The sequence below is a fragment of the Falco naumanni genome, chromosome 8 (genome assembly GCF_017639655.2).
Source record: "Falco naumanni isolate bFalNau1 chromosome 8, bFalNau1.pat, whole genome shotgun sequence".
Taxonomy (NCBI): domain Eukaryota; kingdom Metazoa; phylum Chordata; class Aves; order Falconiformes; family Falconidae; genus Falco; species Falco naumanni.
Genome location: NC_054061.1, coordinates 43,840,380 through 43,861,462, shown reverse-complemented (window position 1 = coordinate 43,861,462; position 21,083 = coordinate 43,840,380). Strand labels below are relative to the sequence as shown.

Sequence of the window (21,083 nt, the reverse complement as noted above, 5' to 3'; positions counted from 1 at the left end):
TTTTGCATGGGTGATTAGTTCAAGGCAAAGAAAGTTGTGGTTTTGTTTTGTTTTGTTTTTGAAGTACATACCTAAGATTTTATTTTTAACCAGTGGTTATTGCAGACATAAATTTTTTATTCAAGGTTTCATGAGTATTTCAAATTGCTACAGATGTCTTTGGTTTCCTCTGTTCGGCCTCTTTCTTTAGTTTTCTCTCAGTAATTATGAATCTTCCTACATTTTTGTGTCACTGTCTTTACTCACTTTGTTTTTTTGGAAATTGCTAACGCTTTTGATTGCTCTGTTTTCTTTACCATAGCTTTTATGTTTATGTACCCTGTATGTTTAGCTTAATCTCTCCAGTTCATTTGGTCTTTTTCTTTGTACTTTGGCAGCTTCTATGCAGAAGGAAAAGCCAGTGAATGAATTAGTAATCCTGTATCCTTTCCTCTGTTAATAACTTTATTTTCTAGAGAATATTTTGTAAATAATTTTAAAACCATCTTTGTAACAGGAGAACAATAGCTCATGGAGGCTCACTGATTCCTCATCCATATGGAATCACTTTATTTGAACACAATGTTTATTTCACTGATTGGACCAAAATGGCAGTTGTGAAAGCTAACAAGTTTTTGGAATCTAACCCTCAAGTGATCTACCAGTCTTCACTGAGACCTTACGGAGTGACAGTTTACCATGCTGCCAGGCAGCCATATGGTAAGACAGTAAGGAGATTATTAAGGGAGGTTTAGGAAGTATCTTACCAAAATTTGGTAAAAACTATGAGACGCTGTTATTTTGCTGTAAAGAATTAATAATTATGATACATAAATTTGTATTGCAAAACTGGACTGGTTTTTATCACACTGGTTTCATCTAGCTCCTGTAGCTGACGACCTACCAAATGCAACATTTAAGAGTTGGAGGGCTTATTAAATGTATTGATATTTTTAAGAATCAGCCTTGTGGTTATGAATAGTATTGGTGTTTGGGACTTTTTTTTCCTCAACACCACAATGAGGGTGCAGTTGGAAAAGGCTACCAGTGTGAATTCTGTGAAATATAATTCTGAAGTAGATCTATATGCAGAAAACTATAGCTCAGATTATGGCCTCAATGCTGTGTGCTGAGTATCTCTTACAGAGCTAAATACTTTGAATGCTAGTTAAGTCTGATGTGATTTTGGTGCATTCCAGGACAGAACTGGTGGTGTATGATTTCCATGTGATGCAATTCCCACAGAGTCCACATGATTTATTGTGGATGTTGAACAAAATCCTGGAAATTAAGATAATGATGCCATTAGGCTAATAGATGAAGTTATAATCCTATCTCTATTATTTTCCAGTAAGAAATCCTTGTGGAAGTAATAATGGGGGATGTGAACAGATCTGTGTTCTCAGCCACAAAACAGATAATGATGGACTAGGTTATCGCTGTAGATGTACACTGGGCTTTGATCTACATGTAGATGGACGACATTGTGTTGGTAAGAAAATGCCTTATGATTGTTGGAAATAGCACTATTCCATTAGCTCTAGAGTTATTTCTAGAACATCCTTTCACTTCAGTAGCTTTGTGGGTTCAATACGCCAAGGACTTCATGTTTTCTCATCACAACTCATGTTGACAGCATTAAATAGAATAATTTCTGCTGATGTTCACCTCAAGCCACAATGACTCAAACTCACCACCTTTTATGAGTATTTTAAGAGACTTAGATATGGAATATATGTGGACAGCTTTATGATTAGGCTTTTAATCCTGAAGTCAAACATGGATGCTTGCTAGTAAGCAGATTTTGCATTATTTTGAACATGTAAGCCTACTTTCATGCGCAATAATGTGTGGATTAGTTTGTATTTTCCCTTTGAAGGCACATGACAAGAATTAGAGATTCATTTTTGGAGCTGTGAGCTTCCATCAGCAGTCTCCTGCTTCTTGTTTGAGTGCAGAATGGTCACTGATGGGAGGTTTATCATGGGTACCTATTGGCAAATTGAGCCAGATGTGTTTTCTGTGGTTTTACTATTTGCCCATGCATTTATCTGGCTAGCTCAGATATGATCTATTATATTGTGGGTCCACGTAGCCTATGAGTTATTTTTTTGTAGATAATTGTAAAGAGGTGAGCACAGAAGATGATTACTCTTTATAGGGATATTTTATGTAAAGACATACTAGGACTACAGTAACAATGCAAAGGAATACCTGACCACGTCATCTAAAATTCTGGTTTGGATTTTGTTTTTCTTCTTCAGTTCTTAGGTCTGTGTATATATAAATTCCTATTTTCTCATTTTTCTGTTTTCTATTTCCAGGCTATTAGTGTTGCCTAAGGAAAATAAAGCTTAACAGTTAATTAATGCTCAATTGTCTCACCTTGTGAATAAATAAAGACTGTGTCTGATCTTTTATTTTGCAGCTGTGCAGCAGTTCCTGCTGTTTTCATCTCAGCTGGCAGTGCGGGGAATCCCATTCAATCTCTCCACCCAGGAAGATGTGATCATACCTGTAACAGGGAGCCCTTCATACTTTGTTGGAATTGACTTCTGTGCTCAGGATGACACCATTTTTTTTTCAGACACAAGTAAAGACATGATCTATAAACAGAAAACTGATGGTTCAGGTGAGAGTCATTCTTAGGAATTGTAGAGTAACTGTGGTAAGGGGCAGTATTATATATTTGTCAAAAGAAGCCCCAAAAGTCACATTATGAGATATACAGATAAAGCTTGGTGTCACCCCAGTAATCTGAAAAATGTTTGTCAAAGATGTTTGTTCAAGTCCTATTAAGCTTGTTGAAATCTCCTATTTTTTGAGAAACTTGCTGACAGTGTTTGGGATGACCAATTTGAAGCACTTCTCGCATCTAGTATTTGTCATCACCAGTCTGCATAAACAGTATGCCTTTCAGTAGTAAGAAACTGGGTTTCTCTTTTCAGTTTCCCTATCTGGAAAGCAGGACGTTTGTTATACTGTAATATAGAAAAAGAACATTATGGCTGTGAGATTTTGAAACTATATTTGTAGTAGCAAGAAGAATATTTCTCTCCAACGTATAGTAATGTTCAAATACATATTATGTGAGCATGTAGTCTTCTGAGCTTCCTTGCTGCCTTGGGTCAGAGTAATGGTAGGCTGCAGCTGACCATTACTATGCAAAGAGCAGGTAAGGTCTGGCTGTTGAGCAAGATGTCCTTACTGACCTTCATTCATAAAACTCCTCTTGGGGTAAACTTAGTGACAGATTTTTCTCTCCTGTTTGGCTAGTCTTTATTTCTCCTGTTTTGCATTTGTGCTCCTGAACTTAAACTTCCTTTGCCTGGAGCAAAGGGCACCCACCCACCCCCACCCACCCCCACCCTACCCCCTGCCATTAGTTATTGGTCTTTTTATATTAAGTAGTACAGAAGCAGCATCTTTACCAAGGGAAACCATTAGTTTTGTGAACGGAATACTGCTTACATGTTATTTTCTCTGTTCCTAAACATTTAAAATCATTGTGTATTACAAATTCTAGGACGAGAAATCCTGACGGCTAATAGAGTGGAAAGTGTTGAAGATTTGGCCTTTGACTGGATCTCAAAGAATCTATACTGGACAGACCCTCGATACAGGAGCATTAGTGTAATGAGGCTGGCAGATAGATCTAGGAGAGCTATTGTTCAGAATTTAAATAATCCTCGATCAGTAGTGGTTCATCCTGTTATTGGGTAAGTTTAGCTTTGATTTTCACTTGAAACTGTATGAACAAATTAATGGTTTAAGCAGAATTGGTGAGGTTAGTTTTACATCTTGTTCTGTATTTCTGTTTGGATTTTTATTTTTTTCCAAAATACCAGATCTTTTCAGTTCTCTTGTGTTTATTTTGTTTGTTTTATTCTGGCCTAAGATTCAGCACCCAGAGGAAAGGGCAAGGTCGTATGGATTCTGCATGAAAGAAACACTCAAAATAATTCTATTTAAAAGCACCAGTTTATTTTTTTCTTTTACTCCTATGTGTTGATAAACAGGCAAAAGAACTTTGTTTCTTTGTGTCACTCACATTAGAAAGCTACTTCTCATAGCTGAAAGATAAAGTTTTCAAAATGATTTTTAATGTATTTTCAGTTCCCAGAACGCTAACCTTGGTTCCTTTATTTTGTCTATCTGAATTTCTTTATTTGAAACATGTTAGATACCACTGGGTATATTTGATACAGACCTCACAATATGTGATTCTGTGTACGTAAAATGAAGTCCTGCTTTTCTTTGATGGAAATGCTTAACTTCCAATTCAATACTCTGTTATTTGGCCATGCCAAAACAACATTTCTTTGACAGCATAGTTCAGCTTCCTACTGCCATACTGCTAAATTTGTAAATTCTTGGATATCGACTTTTCATGTTTACTGACCAAATATACTATTTTGGAAGCAATCTCATAAGAATAGTGTTGAACTTGGATCCTTGTCTGTCCCAACCTTTTTTGTTTGCTGCTTTGTGAAGTTATTTAACACTAGCTTCAACTCTTTGACTGTAGGCCTAAGTCAAAAGGATCAGGAGAAAAATTTTTTGTAATATTCGTGCTTACGTGTAAGTGTTACCTGAAAGATGCTTTTTTGCGTGATTCTTCCTCCCTGTCAGTACTTAAATAAAATCCTTAAAAATTTTAAGTTATGGATATTTTATATCTAAAGGGACAAACCACTTCCAAAGGTTTTGCAGGTTGTTCTGCACAGGATAAATATTAATTGTTGGTGCCACTACCAATTGAGGAGAGGGATATGGTCAACATAACGTGGTAGTTTTTTTAAGGTATGTGAAGATATGGCACAAAGAAGGATGTTAGTGCTGTGCAAATGTTTGTTCTGTTTAATTACGTTATATCATTGGGTTTATGTGTCTTCTGACATGTGTCCTTTCAGGTATATATTCTGGACAGATTGGTTCCGTCCTGCAAAAATCATGAGGGCCTGGAGTGATGGGTCCCATGCCTTGCCAATTGTGAATACAACGCTAGGCTGGCCTAATGGCCTAGCCATTGACTGGAGGTAAGGACAGTGCAGAAGACAGAGAAATTTTTTAGCTTTTTGAGTAAATGTGTTTCTTCCTTTAAACTGTTAGGGATCAAAAATAAAAGAATTGTGTCAGATTATGTGCATTGGCACTTTCATATTGAAGACCTTATTTTTCAATTTGTTGAAAAGCCTGTAAAATGTAAGATTCTCTCAGAATCCCTCCCCACACATTCCAATAGCCTCTTGTCAGGTTTAAGATTATTATTTGAGAAAATGTTAGTGCTTCCTAATGGACATAATGTCACTTGAAGAGATATGACATTTTAATTATTTCTAGTTCTCTAAGGCTGTACTGGGTGGATGCTTTTTTTGATAAAATCGAGCATAGCACCTTTGATGGACTGGACAGACGGACTCTTGAACATATTACACAGATGACTCATCCATTTGGCCTTACTATTTTTGGAGGTAAGTTTGGCATTGAAAATTATTATCTATTATTATCACAGATAATATATTATATATTTTATATATATATATTATTTTATATATATATTATACTATATAATATATATAATAATATATTATTATTATTTTTTTCCCACATGATGATCTGTGAGGATGTGAGCTAAAAAAACATAGCCTTTGTAATACTGCTTTTCAAAAAAAAAAAAAAAAAAAAAGCACTGTTGAAAGTTTCTATAAAAACCAGGTATATTTAGTTTTCTTGTTTTCAGGACTGTTTTGATGTGTATTTGTGTTTAGTTTGAGGCAGATCAGGTAACTCCTTTAGTGCAACAAGGCAGATATGCTCTACTTACTATTGCAGCTTCCAAGGTATGCTACTCATGCTGGAAAACCAAGGTAAATGACCTCCCTAGAGATGATCAGCAATTTCAGGATTTTATTTATTGTGTGTAGAGTTTTTCAACGGATTTGTTGTGTGTGAAGAAAGATGTCAGCATCAGACCCATTTTTGATTTTGCGTAAAAAATACCTTCAATGATATCCTAAAATTTTCTGGAAAGTTGTTCTAATGACTTATAAAATTCCTTACAATTTGAGATGTCAGTTGAGTCTGTTATATTGCAATTTAAGTGAAATCTGAGAGGGCTAGTTTTTCTAAGTTATGTCTGCCTGTGACTGAAGGACTCATTTTGACTACGTTAGTGATAAAAGTCCCTTTGTCTTTTTCATGAAACAGGTATGAGAATTATTAAATTTACATGAAAAGCTTTGCAGGTTTTTTTTTCTCATGATGCTTGATCTTTTTGCCATATTGATCTGTAATTGTTATATGTTAAATGTCTTTCAAAACAGGTTATGCTTATTTCACTGATTGGAGACTTGGTGGAATAGTTCGAGTGAGGAAGTCCGATGGAGGAGAAATGACTATTATTAGGAGGGGCATTAGTAACATTATGCATGTTAAAGCATATGATGCTCACTCCCAAATAGGTGAGCTCTTTTATTGTACAGATGAAAGACATAAAATAGGGAATAAGAGGCAAAATATCAGGACAACAGGTTTCCACTCTCAATTTTAGAAATGGCTTTACTGAACTGTAACTGACATGCAGGGGAGGCAGCACAGGCACTTGCAATCACACATTGTTAATCTCACTGTTTTGTGACTGTACGCAGTTTTCCTCCACCACTTCTGTTACTTTAATAACCTTGTAAAATGAAATTATGATTCCATTGTATTTTGTGTAATTGTATCACTGATTACAACTTTGTATTTCTCTTTTTCTAATAGAAATTTTAGTTAACTATTTATTTTGAGGAATTGGGTAAATGTTTATTAATGAAACTACTGTTCTTAGAATAATCACTGTGCATGTCTCTATTTTTTTTTTTTCTTCTTTTCACACCTGAATTCTATGTAATTCTATGATCTAAACCAAGGATTTGGTGTTGTAGTTAATGCACTAGAACACCCAATGCACTCACCAAATGTATGATCAAACCATGTGCTAAGGTTCACCACCTATTTGGTGTCCAAAGATTGGATCAGGTCTCCCAGCCTTGCTCAGACAAAGGTCCTTTTTTGTGTTAGTATACTTGTTTCCAGACAGTTGCTGAAAATTGGCTGGAGTTTAATAGCGTGTTCTTGGCTTCCATAAACATTTGTGTCAATGAAGAGTATATGGAATGTGGGATTTATTATTATGACTTAGTATTACTGTCAGTGACCTTGACTCTGTTTTGCAGTGTATGCAAAACCAGGATTTGCTATGGCATCTTTTCTTGTAAAACATGATTTTAGTGTTACTATACACTTTTAGTAGTTCCAAAGCTCTTATCGGTAGTGTATACATTGATCTTCTCTATCACTTTTAAAGGCTCTAACTACTGTAATAGAGGAACAAATCCTAATGGAGACTGCAGCCATTTCTGCTTCCCAGTACCAAATTTTCAGAGAGTTTGTGGTTGTCCTTATGGCATGAAGCTGGCTTCAAATCAGCTGACATGTATTGAAGATCCATCCAATGAGCCACCCACTTTGCAGTGTGGCTCCTACTCATTTTCGTGTGGTAATGGAAGATGTGTGCCTCAATACTATCAGTGTGATGGTGTTGATGATTGCCATGATAACAGCGATGAACAAAATTGTGGTTCTTTAAGTAAGTAGTCCCTGTAATTTACAGTTTAGTATTAGTTGTTTGCAGTTCAGAAAGTTTAATGGGTCCATCTGATTTCACTGGAATAAACCTCATTTTTTTAGGGTTGTATCTGTGGATAAACCCTGAAATATACTTGGGAGATTAGTTACTTTGGAAATTATTTGGGTAACTCATGGAAATACGGGATTCAACACTGGCCACCCAGAGAATGCAGGAAAATATTTATATCTCATTAGTTCTCAAAATTCAATTTACAGAGTAACAAAAAAATACCTTCTAAAGAAAAAAGCTGTCTTTATTCTTAGTGTGTTTGTAAATTTTAAAAGATATTGGAATATTGCTTTCTTGTCTTACTTTGATGCATGGGAACAGACAAACCGTCTTAAAGATGAAGACTTTTAAAAACTATCATCATAAGAAATATAACAAAACCATATGCATTGTCTAACCTTCCTCTAAGATTAGAGCAGCACCTTTTACTTCATTTAACATCTGAATAGAAATGTTATTGTTTTCATTAGGTTTGGGCACATCTGAACTATTTGTTACATCTAGATTTTTACAGTGAAGTGGATTAGAAACACATTGGTTGATTTCCTGGTTTTAGTGTTAAGTGTCTCACACAATATTTTGTTGATCAAGTAAATTGAGAGAACAATGGGATAATTATAGTCAATAAGATATTGAAGTGTTCTTGGTTTTTGTGTTGGTGCTTCTTTTTTCAGAGTGAATTGTTTCTTTTAAATCACAAACTAAGAAAATAGGACACATTAAAAAAATGTGCTGCTTGATGCGTAGGACTAACTAGTGTGGCGAAGATATAAGCTTTTTCTTAGTGGGCTATTTTAGAATAACTAGAATGTCTTTTGGGAAAAAGGAAAGCATAAAGCAAATGTCTGCTTGAAGAAATTATTTTTCTTGTTCTTTAGATTGTTTTGAAGTGCTTAAGTATTTAGTAAATTCTTGCAGTTTGAAAAACTTGTAAGTATTCTATTCAGTTCTGCAGCGTGTTGTATGATAGACAATTTAATTTTAAGCAATGTGCATTTTAGAATTTGATGCATATTTTAGACATTCTGTAAGTATCCTAAATGTATTGAATGCTCTGGCAGGGATGGCAAGTTTTGGGGATCTTTATAAAAATGTCCTCCTGTTCTGTTTTTTATTTAGACAATACCTGTGCTTCATCAGCTTTTACCTGTGCCAGTGGACAGTGTATTCCAGGTCGCTGGCGTTGCGATAAACATAATGACTGTTTTGATGGCAGTGATGAATTGCATTGTCCTACACAAGGACCCACTTCATGCCCTGTAACCATGTTCACCTGTGATAACAGAAGATGTATTCCTAGGATCTGGCTATGTGATACTGATAATGATTGTGGTGATGGGTCAGATGAAAAAAACTGCAGTGAGTGTCACAACTGTCTGTTGTTTTTTACATAACTGTATGTCTACATAGATATGTCTGTTGGGGTAAGGACGATAAATGAAATTAGGAAGAAAGAACTAATATCTAGGTTAGACTAATATCTTGCAGGCCATAAGATGGGGAAAACTCATCTAATCTGAACTACCAGAGCCAAGTAAAATGCAGAAAAATAATTAAAACCAAAAAAAGGCGGATGTGATAGTTATAATCGTGGTGCTGCGTAATGCCATTCGTTGTAATTTACAGCAAAAAGCAGCTAAAGCTTAGATGTTCTAGGCACTTATTTAATGAGTGATGCCAGTAATGACTAATGGTGTAGTCAGCTAATCTAGTCTGGAAGTTTTTACCAGAAGACAGACGGTAGTTTTTTTGTACAATTTTTTTTAGTTTTATTTACTATTGTGTCGAATCCTCTGTTTGTTTTGCATGAGTCCAAGCCTACAGATGAATAAACAGTTACCCGATACTAATGTATTAGTGATTATAATCTGTGATTGCTAGTTGTGCATTACATGCTGCAAGTTAGTGATACTTTCTACTGTCTCAGTACTATGCTGATTTCAGAAGAGAGAAAAGGAAGACTTCTGCATTTATTGCCATTCTTAATAGCTTTCACAGGTACTTGTGAACCCAGGCAATTTCAGTGTCCGGATCATCGCTGTATTGACCCATTCTATGTTTGTGATGGAGATAAAGATTGTATGGATGGTGCTGATGAGCGTGGCTGCAGTAAGTGTTTTGTTAAATGCCTCTTTATTGTTTGCTCACTCTTGCCCCCTGAGGTGTCTTTGGTGACATCATATTACCAGCTCCAAGATAGCAGAATGCATAATAAACCTATCCATAAATTCACACTGCTTGTGATGCCTGTATTAGCATTTTAGTAAGCCTTTTGCTCTCTACACTGGTTGCAGAGGGCTGAAATCTTCTGTTTTCTGTAGATTCCAAGGTCACTGCGTTTTCTGTGTCCCAGGAAAATCATGGTTTTCATTGGAGCTTGGACTCCTGATACCATATCTGACTTGGGCACCTGTAGAAAATTTTGGCGCAGTCTAGCTCTGTAAAATATATAAATAACATCAATAATGTTTTATTTTGTAGTATATAACTGCAGTGCCACAGAGTTTAAATGTCTAAGTGGAGACCAGTGTATCAGCACTTATTACCAGTGTGATGGTGTTTTTGACTGTAATGATCACTCAGATGAGACTGATTGCCGTAAGTATATTGAAGCTGAAAGAAAAGCTTCAGTTATTAGATGATGCTTCTGAAAATCTCCTTTATCTGCTATATGAAATAATTGGCACTACTGTCCTTAAAACTTCAGCATTCTTTTTAGGGAAACTTGCCTATAAATCGTTTTCTGAGCAGAAATTTCAAACACAGTAGGTTCCAACTCAAGAGTAGATTTTTCTGGCAAAGAGTAGAGTTTGCATTCCTTTTGCCTCTAATGTTTTATTTTGCTTGGCACCTCATTCTCAGGATTTTAAAAGAAAATTAAGAAGTTTATTCATCTAGAAAACTGAAAACCTTGTATCCATGAGAGTTAGATTGAACCTTTTCCTTGGGTAATTTTGTACATTTATGTTACTTAAAATGTTGCAATGCAAGACTTTGAATACTAGTCCCAGCAAGTAATTTCATATTGCTTTGGGCATGTATGTAGATACCAATATCTAGATATTAATATATGCTTGCTCAAAATACAAAAAATGGTTGAATTGCCTTGGTCACCATATTATAAAATATGAGTTAAACTGGCGAGTCTGAAATGTCATGTAGATTGAATGACTGTGATTCTATGGCCTCATGTAAAGACAACACAGTTCTTAATAGTATTGTATACATACTTAACTGAACGTAGTGATTTTCCTTCTTTGTCTAAAATTGAAAGAGCTTCTGAACTGTTGAATGTTACTGTTATAGCTACAAGACCACCGGGGATGTGCCACCAGAATGAATTCCAGTGTCAATCAGATGGCAATTGTGTTCCTGCTAATTGGGAATGTGATGGCCATCTTGACTGTGCAGATGGCTCAGATGAACATCATAGATGTCCTGTCAGGACCTGTCCTCCATCTCTATTTCACTGTGATAATGGCAACTGTGTCTATCGAGCATGGATCTGTGATGGTGATAATGACTGCAGAGATATGAGTGATGAGAGAGACTGCCCTACTCAACCTTTCCGGTGCCCCAGCTGGCAGTGGCAATGTCCAGGTCACAGTATCTGTGTGAATCTGAGCAAAGTATGTGATAATTCTGCCGATTGTCCTAATGGAGCTGACGAATCCCCATTGTGCAGTAAGTTACTGTTCAAGCATCCACTATAGCCTGCTATGTGCTACAGCTTCAGAAAGAAATGGAATATTCAGCATGCCGTATTTAGTGTAGCAGTATTTCTCGTAGAAGTTGTAAGTGTGCTGAAATTAGAGCTCAAATTACTAGGTGGAACTTGATTGCAGTGAAAGGACACTATGATGATGACTGATGAATTCATGAGCTATGTCCAGTCTTGTGCTCTGAATTCAAATGTGACTTCCACTGACTTCAGTGTAGGTTTTCATACAGCAATATGGGGATGAGCTTTGTGTTCGTTCCTGAACACATTCACTAAAGCATGGGATGCTTCAAGTTCAGATGAAATGTGATTCAGTCTCCTTAATATTTTCTTTTAAATTTCTAACTTCAAAAATCATGGAAAAAAATCTAAAAGCTCACATGTAGCCAGAATTTTTATTTATGTTGATTATGAATTGATTTAAGCATAACCTTTTTCTTTCTTTCCTTCTTTCCTCCTTCTTCTCTTTAATCAATGCACATTCTCAGATGAACCTCAGCCAGGTATGATTATAAATGACTTTATTGTTTATTAATACAATTATAGGTTTGGTGTGGTACAGTAGATTTTTTTTTATATTTCTAGCTAGTTTTTAAAAAATTGTTATTAATACTTAGACAACCACCTGCTTAGCATTTGTTCAATGGCATTCAGTAGCATACCATGTTGTTACTTGCCTTTACGTGCATTGTGTGTGTTATATTTTGCCTAAGGGCCTCAATCCAGTCTCACATTGCATAACTGATGATTGTGCAGTCATGTTTTAGCAGAAGTCTTAGGCTAGTAATGTAACTGCAAAGTATTAAATTTAGCATAAGAAGCTTTTGTTAACTATTTGCTTATTTCCTTCCCCAACACCATTTCAGATCAGGAGAGCTGCTCTGACAATAATGCTGGCTGCACTCATGAATGTATTCAAGGACCTTTTGGAGCTCAGTGTACCTGTCCTATTGGATACCAGCTTGCAAATGACTCTAAGACTTGTGAAGATATTAATGAATGTGACCCTCCAGGCTTTTGTAGTCAACTTTGTTACAATGAGAGAGGGTCTTTTAGGTGTTACTGTGATGAAGGATACGTTCTAGAAACCAATGAGAAGACTTGTAAAGCAGCAGGTGAGGAACATTGATGTCTAGCTGTCCATTGCTCTGTGTCTCTTAGGTGGTACACTGACCATACAGAGGAGCCATATACCCAGTGGAATTTATCGCCACAAGTTTCCTGGTTTAGGGATATGCTCAGGTTGTGGAAGATACGTGCAATTTACCTGCAAATAAATTTGGCCCTTACTAATAGGGAGTTTCTCACAGTTTGCTGTCTTTGTTTGCTACTCTTCAGTTGTTTTTCAGCAGTTTATCAGTGTAAACTGCTGCACTGCAATCTAATCACAGCAGCCTGTGGTTTTCCTTGATCTGTTTATTCTCCTCCCTGGTCCCCATGCGGTCTAAAGGCGGGTAAAAAAGAGCAGGCTGGCTAAAAAGTAGGAAGAGACAGGCTGAGTAGAGTAACTGGTGATACAAAGAACTCTGGGGTTTGAGTCAGAACTGGAATCTGAGAGTGGCTTATGGAGCAACGAGGGTTGGATGTCAGCAGCAAATTGGTTGGACAATGGGAAAGATGACTTGACATCCAGATATGAGACTGGAAGTGGAGTCTAGTAGAAAGAGCAAATGATGGAGAAAGGCTGGAGAAAAGCCACGGTAGGTCCAAAAGTTGGGATGCACAGACCAGGTATAATAAAATATCTTGGCCTGAGAATTGATTTGAATTTGTCCTTTCGATATGCGTATCTAGATACAATAGCTTTAATGCTATGAAGACATGTCAAATTACTTGGTATTTCTTTTTCTTACAGAATTACTGTTGAATAGTTTATTGTTTTATTTTAATTTCTTCTCCTTTGTCAGAGTCTGGGAATCTTCTTTTGCTTGTGGCAAGTCGTAACCAAATCATTGTGGACAATATCACCTCTCAGTCACACAGTATTTATTCTTTGGTTCGGGATGGAAGGAATATTGTGGCTATTGATTTTGATTCACTCACAGATCGTGTCTTTTGGTCTGATACAACACAAGATAAAATTTGGAGTGCTTATCAGAATGGGACTGGCCGAAAAATAGTAAGTTGTGCTGAGTTACTCTTGTCTTTGTTGCGGAGAGGAAATGGAAGATGCTGTATCTCCAGTTAACAAAGGGGATAAGGGAAATCTCAACATCTTAAGAAAACAGATAACATAGATAGTGGAAACAATTTTGTAGATAATAAGCCAAAATTTCATACAGCTTTTTGAAAAATAAAACTGAATGCTTTCAAGAAACCCTTTTTTAACGTCAGGCTATAAGTTAATTTTCCTATTAGCAGATGCCAGTTTTCTTCAATAGACTCGAATTCAAGTTAGTAGGAGTGTTTAAATATATGCTTTGTCAGCACTTTGCATATGTACATTGTGACTTTCTGCATAAGAGACCTAGAAAATATTGGAGATTTTGTTCCCCATTTTCCATATCTGTAGAAGTGGAAAGGATAAAAATTTAATATCAACTAGTTTGTGATCTCTCTCTCTCTCCCTTCCTCTTAATTTTTGTTATTAAACAGGTGTTTGACAGTGGTGTCACCGTGACTGAAAGTATAGCAGTAGATTGGGTAGGTCGCAATCTTTACTGGACAGACTTTGTTCTGGAAACAATTGAAGTCTCTAAAATGGATGGGAGCCACAGGACCGTGCTGATTAGTGAAAATATAACAAACCCAAGGGGACTAGTGTTAGATCCCAGAACTGAGTAAGATTTTTTAAAAATGTTTTGTTTTGAAAAGATGCATATTTTGTGATATAACAATATTAAAATTTGAGATATGCCCAAATTGTGTTGTAATTATAAATGACAAGTGGAAGAGAAAACTTAAGATGATTTTTTTTGAAATAGTGTGCTTGCAGAGTTGACTTAATATTTGAAGTCATATGGTAATTATTTGTAATCTGTTGCTCTGTTTCACTGTAGTAAGATTCCCCGTGTGCCGCCTCCCCCCCAACAGATTTTCTTAAATCTGATTCCTAGTTAAGAACTATTAATTCAAAAATCTGACATATCATTATCAGTTGGTGGTATACCACAAACTTCCATGTAATATTGTCTGATATGCTTACCTGGCAAGGAACAGGTTCCTTCATAGCCTGAAGTCTAAAATAATTATCTATACTGTATTAATCTTATCACAAAAGCACCTTCCCATTTCAGATAGCAAGTGGCATAGTGTAAATGGAATGTTATGATGCAAACTGTTAATATACAAACTTACTGCTTTTTAAGCTCTTCAGTGCCTTGAGCTCTGTTTACTGCCAGCCATGTGGGTCTCTTCAGTTATAGTGCTGTTGACATTATTAATGCATGCCTGTGAAAGTACAAACCCATATAAAATTATTATTTGGCAACTGCAGAATCAGATTATAATCAACTCTGAAAAACAGTGACAACAGTAGTTTCTGTATGCTGCTATTATTGACAAATGAAAACAGCAGTAGAAGTATTAATTTTTACAACAGAAATTATGGTAATATCTTAGGTAGGCATATTGCTGAAATAAGTAATTTCAGTATCATTGTGTAGGACTCTTCTTTAAAAGGTTATTTCTATTTTTTGGCTAATGAGTCTTTGTGTAACATTTCTGAATAGGGAGCTAGGTGTTTTTTTCAGATTGGTAACTACGAGTTACTTTTTTCAGTGCTCATTTAATGTTCTGGACTGACTGGGGCCAAAACCCTCGAATTGAAAAAGCCAGCATGGATGGCAAAATGCGAACAGTGATTATTAACAACAAAATCTACTGGCCTAATGGACTCTCCATTGATTACCCAAATAAACTTCTCTATTTTGCTGATGCTTATCTTGATTATATTGATTTTTGTGATTACAATGGAAACAACAGACGACAGGTGGTTGCAAGTGATCTGGTAAGACATTAATAAGAAGCCATTGTTTACCCATGGTCTTGCTGATAGTACTTAAAAATTTATTTGGGCTGTCATAGACTTGGATGTATTTTTCCTCAAAATACTTAGGTGAAGCAGATATGAAGTATTTCAGCTGCTTGTTGCAGCTGGAAAAAGAAGAATTGCATATCCTATTCATAGTCTGTCAGGTGATCTTCAACAGAACCTGGAGCTGAGGGTAGACTTCGTGCTTAAGATCATTTTCATTTGTTCTGTCTGCATGCGTGAAGTCTAAAGGTGATTATCTGACACTGCTGCTACTGGCTGGTGCATTTTCTGTAGGCAAACAGTTTGAAAATCCTGGAAAACTTTCCTTGGTCACCTTCTGTGAGTGATGATTGCTACTATTCTTGACAGCAGTGAAGGGTTTGGTGCTGCCAGGACTTGCTGTGGGCAAGGCACTTCATGAAGACCATCCCCCTTACAGTTGATCTCCCAGTGAGGTGCTGCTGGCAGCTCGTAGCACTGTCCCTTTACTAGCACAATAGATCAGATAGATGTTCAGTTGGTACACATAAGCTGGTATAAATACCACATGTATGTTTTCAAGAATTGAACCTTGGAGCTTTTGATTTTGGCTAGAGAGACAACTCTTGTGATATAGGAGCTGGTACAATCTTTCTTGACCCACTCCTAGTTTCCTGAAATTTAGATAAGCCACGTTCTTCGACCCTCTGGTAAATTATCGGGGAACTTGTCAGTGATGCAAGGTCTTAATGGGTCCATAACTCTCAGTAGACATTTCCTCTTGGTGCCCTTGAAAATCTGCAATTTGGTCTTTATTTGTTGGTTTCCTGTGTTCTGTTCCTACAGTTAGACTGCTTTGTTAATTCCTCATGCTGTACATCTCACAGGGTCCATTTAGCATTTTCATTTTAAGAAATGTATATTTCCCCCATAATTAATGTCTTGTTTGTAGGGAATACATGCTATTTTTTACTCTTCTGCTGAAAAATCTCTTTTGAGACACAGCTGCTTTTTTTCTTATTTTTAAAAATTATGCTCAGCTTTGTTGTTACTTCATTGCAAGCTTTACATACACAAATGTACAGAACTAAGTTGGTAATCATCCTTGCCTTTTAGATACTGCAGCATCCACATGCTTTAACTGTCTTTGAAGATTTTGTGTACTGGAGTGACCGCTATACTAATCGAGTAATTCGGGCCAATAAATGGCATGGAGGAAACCAGACAGTTATGATTTATAACATTCACCAGCCTTTGGGGCTTGTGGTAGTCCATCCTGTAAAGCAACCTAGTGGTAAGTTCAGCAAAAGAACTTGACAAAAATAAGTCATGCAGTAGTGTCATGCATAGGCACTCCTGGAATCAGTCTTGTTAGCAAATGGGCTGGGTTTAAACAAACAAATATTTGATACTATTGACTTGCAGCTGAAGGTCATTTTAGCCTGCCCAGCCTGCTGAACCAGCCTGTCCAAGCTGCTGTTTAGGGAGAGCAATGCAGGCAGCATGTAGGCATAATGACTAGCCAAAAAGAATAATAGGGAAGTAATATGCCATTTCCTTGCACTGTTTTGAATGTTTTTGTAAGAAAATTGGAGCATTCTTAGAAAGCATTTTAATTTTTAAAATTTGTCTCTGTGGCATACCAAACTCAGTATGTTAGTAATATCATTCTTTTAGATAAGATTACTGTTATCAACCTTCTGTGAAAGCACTTTTGCATTTTACTTAATGAAATAATAATAATAATAAATAAACCCCTTTGTTGCATTCAGGATTCCCTCTGAGATCGTATGCAGGTGAACTTTTGCATCTGAAAGACTGGAAAAAAAAAAAAGACTATATAAAAAAAAAAGTTATTTTTCTTTCTGTTAGATAGACTTATCTTCCAAATCAGACTTTTCATCATTTCATGGTGTGACTTGAAGAGTGGGAAGTATATTTACACAAATATTGTCTTTCATTTTTTGCTGTATTTCTTGTGTATGGAGTGTTTCTGATTAATAATATAACAATGGCTTTTTTATTTCGTAGTGGTGAGGGCAGAGACTTGCATCTGAGTAAGGGACTAGTAATTATAGCACTATATTTGTTTTGTAACAAAACCTTCCTCAATCATGTTCAGAGCTAAAACTGCTTAGCATTCTCACTGCAAATTGCTCAGTCACCAGAGGGTACCGTTAATTTATGCATCATAGTTCTGGTTTAAGAGGTTTTGTTTCAAAACCCAAGATTTTAAAAAACTTTCTACCACTGATGGAAAAAATTATTTTTTTTTCTTTCATTGTGTTAAATTAGTACATTTTATGATTTTTCATTTAGAATTGTTCTTTATTGTACTTTAGAATTGTACTTTATATGGCCAGACAGAAGAGAATAAATGACTTGCAAAATAACAAAACATGCTAATGTTTACAAATGAAGAAATAATTATTTGCTGATTGAAATTCCAGACACAGTATTAAAACTGTCATCCACTCTTCTTTTTTGTAAATAATTAGATCTTACACAAACTAGAGTTTAGATTTGTTACACTGAGATGAATAATTTTCTTGTGGTTTGAGTCTTGAGTTTATGCCATTGTTTTATTGTCATCTTATTAACTTGTTTCCAGTTCTTGTTAGTTTTTATATTAAGAACAATTGTGTCATTTTCTGGAACTTCCCAGCTTCTTAGAATAATGCTTGCTGCTAAGGATGATATACTCAAAATCAGATCTCTGTTTTCTTATGGAGATGGTTCATAGTGCAAAAATCCTCTTTAGCAGCAAGTTTGTGGAAGTGATCTAAATGGTTGAATTTTAGTGTATAGTAATAAAAGCACTCAGTAGCAACTTCCTTCACTGTCTTTTTTACATTTTACAAGCTTAGAATGACAGTTTCAAAGTGATCCAAGAAATTGAACATTGAACTTCCACAACCTTTGAATGAGGTGTAGGCAACAACTTTATCTCTTTGGTTTTCTCCAAGAAGCTTCAGTAAATAATTTAAATCTAGAAAGGTTAAAATGATCAAAGACTGAAAGTCCTACAGGCCTCCTGGTGCTGTTAGGAGAAGTTTGAAAAGGATTTAAAAAGATTTTTCTATGATGTAAAAGAAATTGAAAAGACCGCTGTGATAATGATACTGGTTTTACATAACAGCATATAGTTACCCTGTTAAGAGTGTATTGTATTGCTTGTGGTTCTTGGAAATATTTTTTTTATTTTAAGGAAACAGCAAAACTAATTTAGTTTTGTGTTGATAGTAGCCATAAGATTGAATAGTCTTTCCAGTCACTCATATTGTTACAGTTGCTAATGCTTTCCTTTTTCAGGTATCAATTCTTGTGCATCATCCCCCTGTAGCCACCTCTGCTTGCTTTCTTCATCTGGACCGCTTTTTTTTTCCTGTGCTTGTCCTTCAGGATGGATTCTTTCTCCTGACAGCAGGAACTGCATGAGAGGTAGGGCAGTAATAAAGAGAGATTGAAAAAAAAAAAAAAAAAAAAAAAAAAAAGACCTGAGACTGTCAAATCCATTCCTCTGTCAGACAAAAAGCACACTTCAGGTCTGTGGGCTGGTACTCATGAAATCAAAGTTCAGGGCCATTTCAGGCATCACTCATTTAGGATGCATGGAATGCACTTGGCCTTAAATGTTTGGAGCCAGTTTCTGGGAATAACTCAGTCAGAGATTCAGATGCTTCATTTGTGGAAAATGAGTGAACTAAATTTTCTTTTAAGCACTTTAAAGAAGCCACATTTTAAAGTTTTTTCAACACATTGAATGTTTAACTGTTGGAATACATCTGGAAGGAGCTTAGTATCACTTAAAAATGAAAACATACTCAGCAGAATGTTATCCTTCTCATTGCAAACATTCAGCCTGGAAACCTGTTTTTAAGAGTTGCAATTGTAAGTGTGTTGGGATGCAGGACTAGAAGGGGCTTTCTTGGTCACTGAAACCTGTTCCCTTCTTGTCTTTGACTCCTGTATCATGTGTCTACTTTCACCAGTCAAGCTCCAGTTTAAGATTAATTTGGTTCTAAAACTCACTAGCCCTCATAATTTTGATATTTGGAAACCTGATTTTCTGTCCAAATATAGTCTTTCCCCAGTTTATGCCCATTTCTTATGCCATTTTTGTCCTTCAGGATAAACAGCATCAGTAGCTCTCCTTCAGCCCTGGTATATATTCTGTTGTATATATTTGAAGTGACACATTCTTTCTCAGCCTGTATTTTGCTAAGTCAGTCACAATCTTTTGGTTTCCCCTAATCAGGAGAGATGCTTTCCCTATTCCTTAACACTCTGTTTAGCCTGTCTGAACTAACACATTTTGAAATTCAGATCAAAATTTCATAGCTTGAGCTTTTTCCCTCCCCAGTGTAAAAAGCTAGTATGCCAAATGCAGGAGGTCTAGAAACACAGCCTAAAATTACAGATGCTACAGGTGGTGTAGCTGTAACAGAGCTAACTTTTGCAAACAAAACTTCATATCAAAAAATACCACTGAACTTCCTTTAAACAGTCCACAGACCTCAATGATTTGTAAAAATCATTTGGCCAATTCATTATAAAAAAAAAAAAAGTCACAAAAATTCAAATTACCGGCATGCAGTTTGTGGCCAGAAATTTGATTAGATTGACTTTTTCCAGACGAAGCATTCATTATTAATCTTTCCATCAGCTGCACAGACATAAAATGTGCTTTGGTGCTTCCTTAATAAGGAAGCTTCAAATCACAGAAATTTAAGCAGAAATTTTCATTGAGATGAGCTACCACTAGAAATCCATGACAGTCAAAAGATCCTTTTCTTTTAAAACTACCTAAATTTTAAAAGCCATATCGTGCTATTTTCCTGCTTCATACTTGGCAGTGTGTTTTTTAAAGAGCTGTATTGCCTTTACATTTTTCTTAGCAGCAGTAAGATAATTACCAATGTATATAATCTGAAATGAAGTGCAGATTTATTTATTAAAAACAATGGGTTTCTTCTAGAAAACTGTACTGGTTTTAGTATGTGCAGGCTTATGGAGGGATCATGATGAAAGAAATGGAACATGGCAGTAATGAAGCACTTGCATGGGTAGAATTTGACCCTGTTCTGCCACTGAATCAAGCTGTTGACAGCTCTTATCTTTATTTCCCACATGTTGTGAAGTTCTCTGTGTCTACTTAACTACAGTTGTGGCCCTCTTATAAATGACATAGTTGCTCAATATAAATTGTGTAAGAGAGAAATAGAAATATGCTTTTGTGAAGCACAGTTCTTTTAAACTCTATGGGCTTATTTTTTATTTCTAGATGGAATTTATATATTTAAAACAGTATGTAAAAAACATCTACAGATTTTGGGAATTTTAAAAAATAATGTATTTGCTGAAGGCCAGCACATGAGAATAAGTCATAAAATCCAGGCTGATTACTTTAATGGTAAAAGCTTTTAATTATTGCTAATGATTACAAAGGAATAGGCATTTGCTATTTTATTTTCTAATATTTACTATTATCCTTATCATTTCTGTCATCATTTAATAGGCCAAGAAGAAAGATTAAACTGAGCTGCATGCATTTGGTTGCCAGTGTCTCTACAAAGCAATGATATTGCTGGTCTCTGCCTACTTAGTTTGCATATTAAATACTGCTAACTTCATGTTGATGGAAGGTCATTGATTCTGGGATTGCACCATTTCTAGCTTTACATAAAATGAAGAATGCTAATATTCTAATATTGCCTTGGCACTTATTTTACTTTAAAATGCAT

At 35.8% G+C, this 21,083-nt stretch overlaps 1 protein-coding gene across 6 annotated transcripts in view; it reads left to right on the top strand.

Annotated features, from left to right (window-relative positions):
• Window positions 1-21,083, top strand: part of LRP2 (LDL receptor related protein 2) — a 128,222-nt gene that overhangs the window by 44,892 nt on the left and 62,247 nt on the right. For 3 of the 6 annotated variants that reach the window (XM_040605079.1, XM_040605076.1, XM_040605075.1), the window contains exons 14-32: window positions 497-699; window positions 1,331-1,471; window positions 2,408-2,611; window positions 3,506-3,698; window positions 4,893-5,018; window positions 5,323-5,453; window positions 6,306-6,443; window positions 7,331-7,612; window positions 8,783-9,022; window positions 9,653-9,772; window positions 10,145-10,261; window positions 10,970-11,347; window positions 11,873-11,887; window positions 12,251-12,499; window positions 13,292-13,503; window positions 13,980-14,164; window positions 15,105-15,333; window positions 16,456-16,633; window positions 18,652-18,780. In XM_040605079.1, coding sequence (XP_040461013.1) covers window positions 497-699; window positions 1,331-1,471; window positions 2,408-2,611; window positions 3,506-3,698; window positions 4,893-5,018; window positions 5,323-5,453; window positions 6,306-6,443; window positions 7,331-7,612; window positions 8,783-9,022; window positions 9,653-9,772; window positions 10,145-10,261; window positions 10,970-11,347; window positions 11,873-11,887; window positions 12,251-12,499; window positions 13,292-13,503; window positions 13,980-14,164; window positions 15,105-15,333; window positions 16,456-16,633; window positions 18,652-18,780 — 3,470 coding nt within the window. The remainder of the gene's footprint in view (window positions 1-496; window positions 700-1,330; window positions 1,472-2,407; window positions 2,612-3,505; window positions 3,699-4,892; window positions 5,019-5,322; window positions 5,454-6,305; window positions 6,444-7,330; window positions 7,613-8,782; window positions 9,023-9,652; window positions 9,773-10,144; window positions 10,262-10,969; window positions 11,348-11,872; window positions 11,888-12,250; window positions 12,500-13,291; window positions 13,504-13,979; window positions 14,165-15,104; window positions 15,334-16,455; window positions 16,634-18,651; window positions 18,781-21,083) is intronic. The other 3 variants (XM_040605081.1, XM_040605080.1, XM_040605078.1) reach the window with 1 other exon arrangement.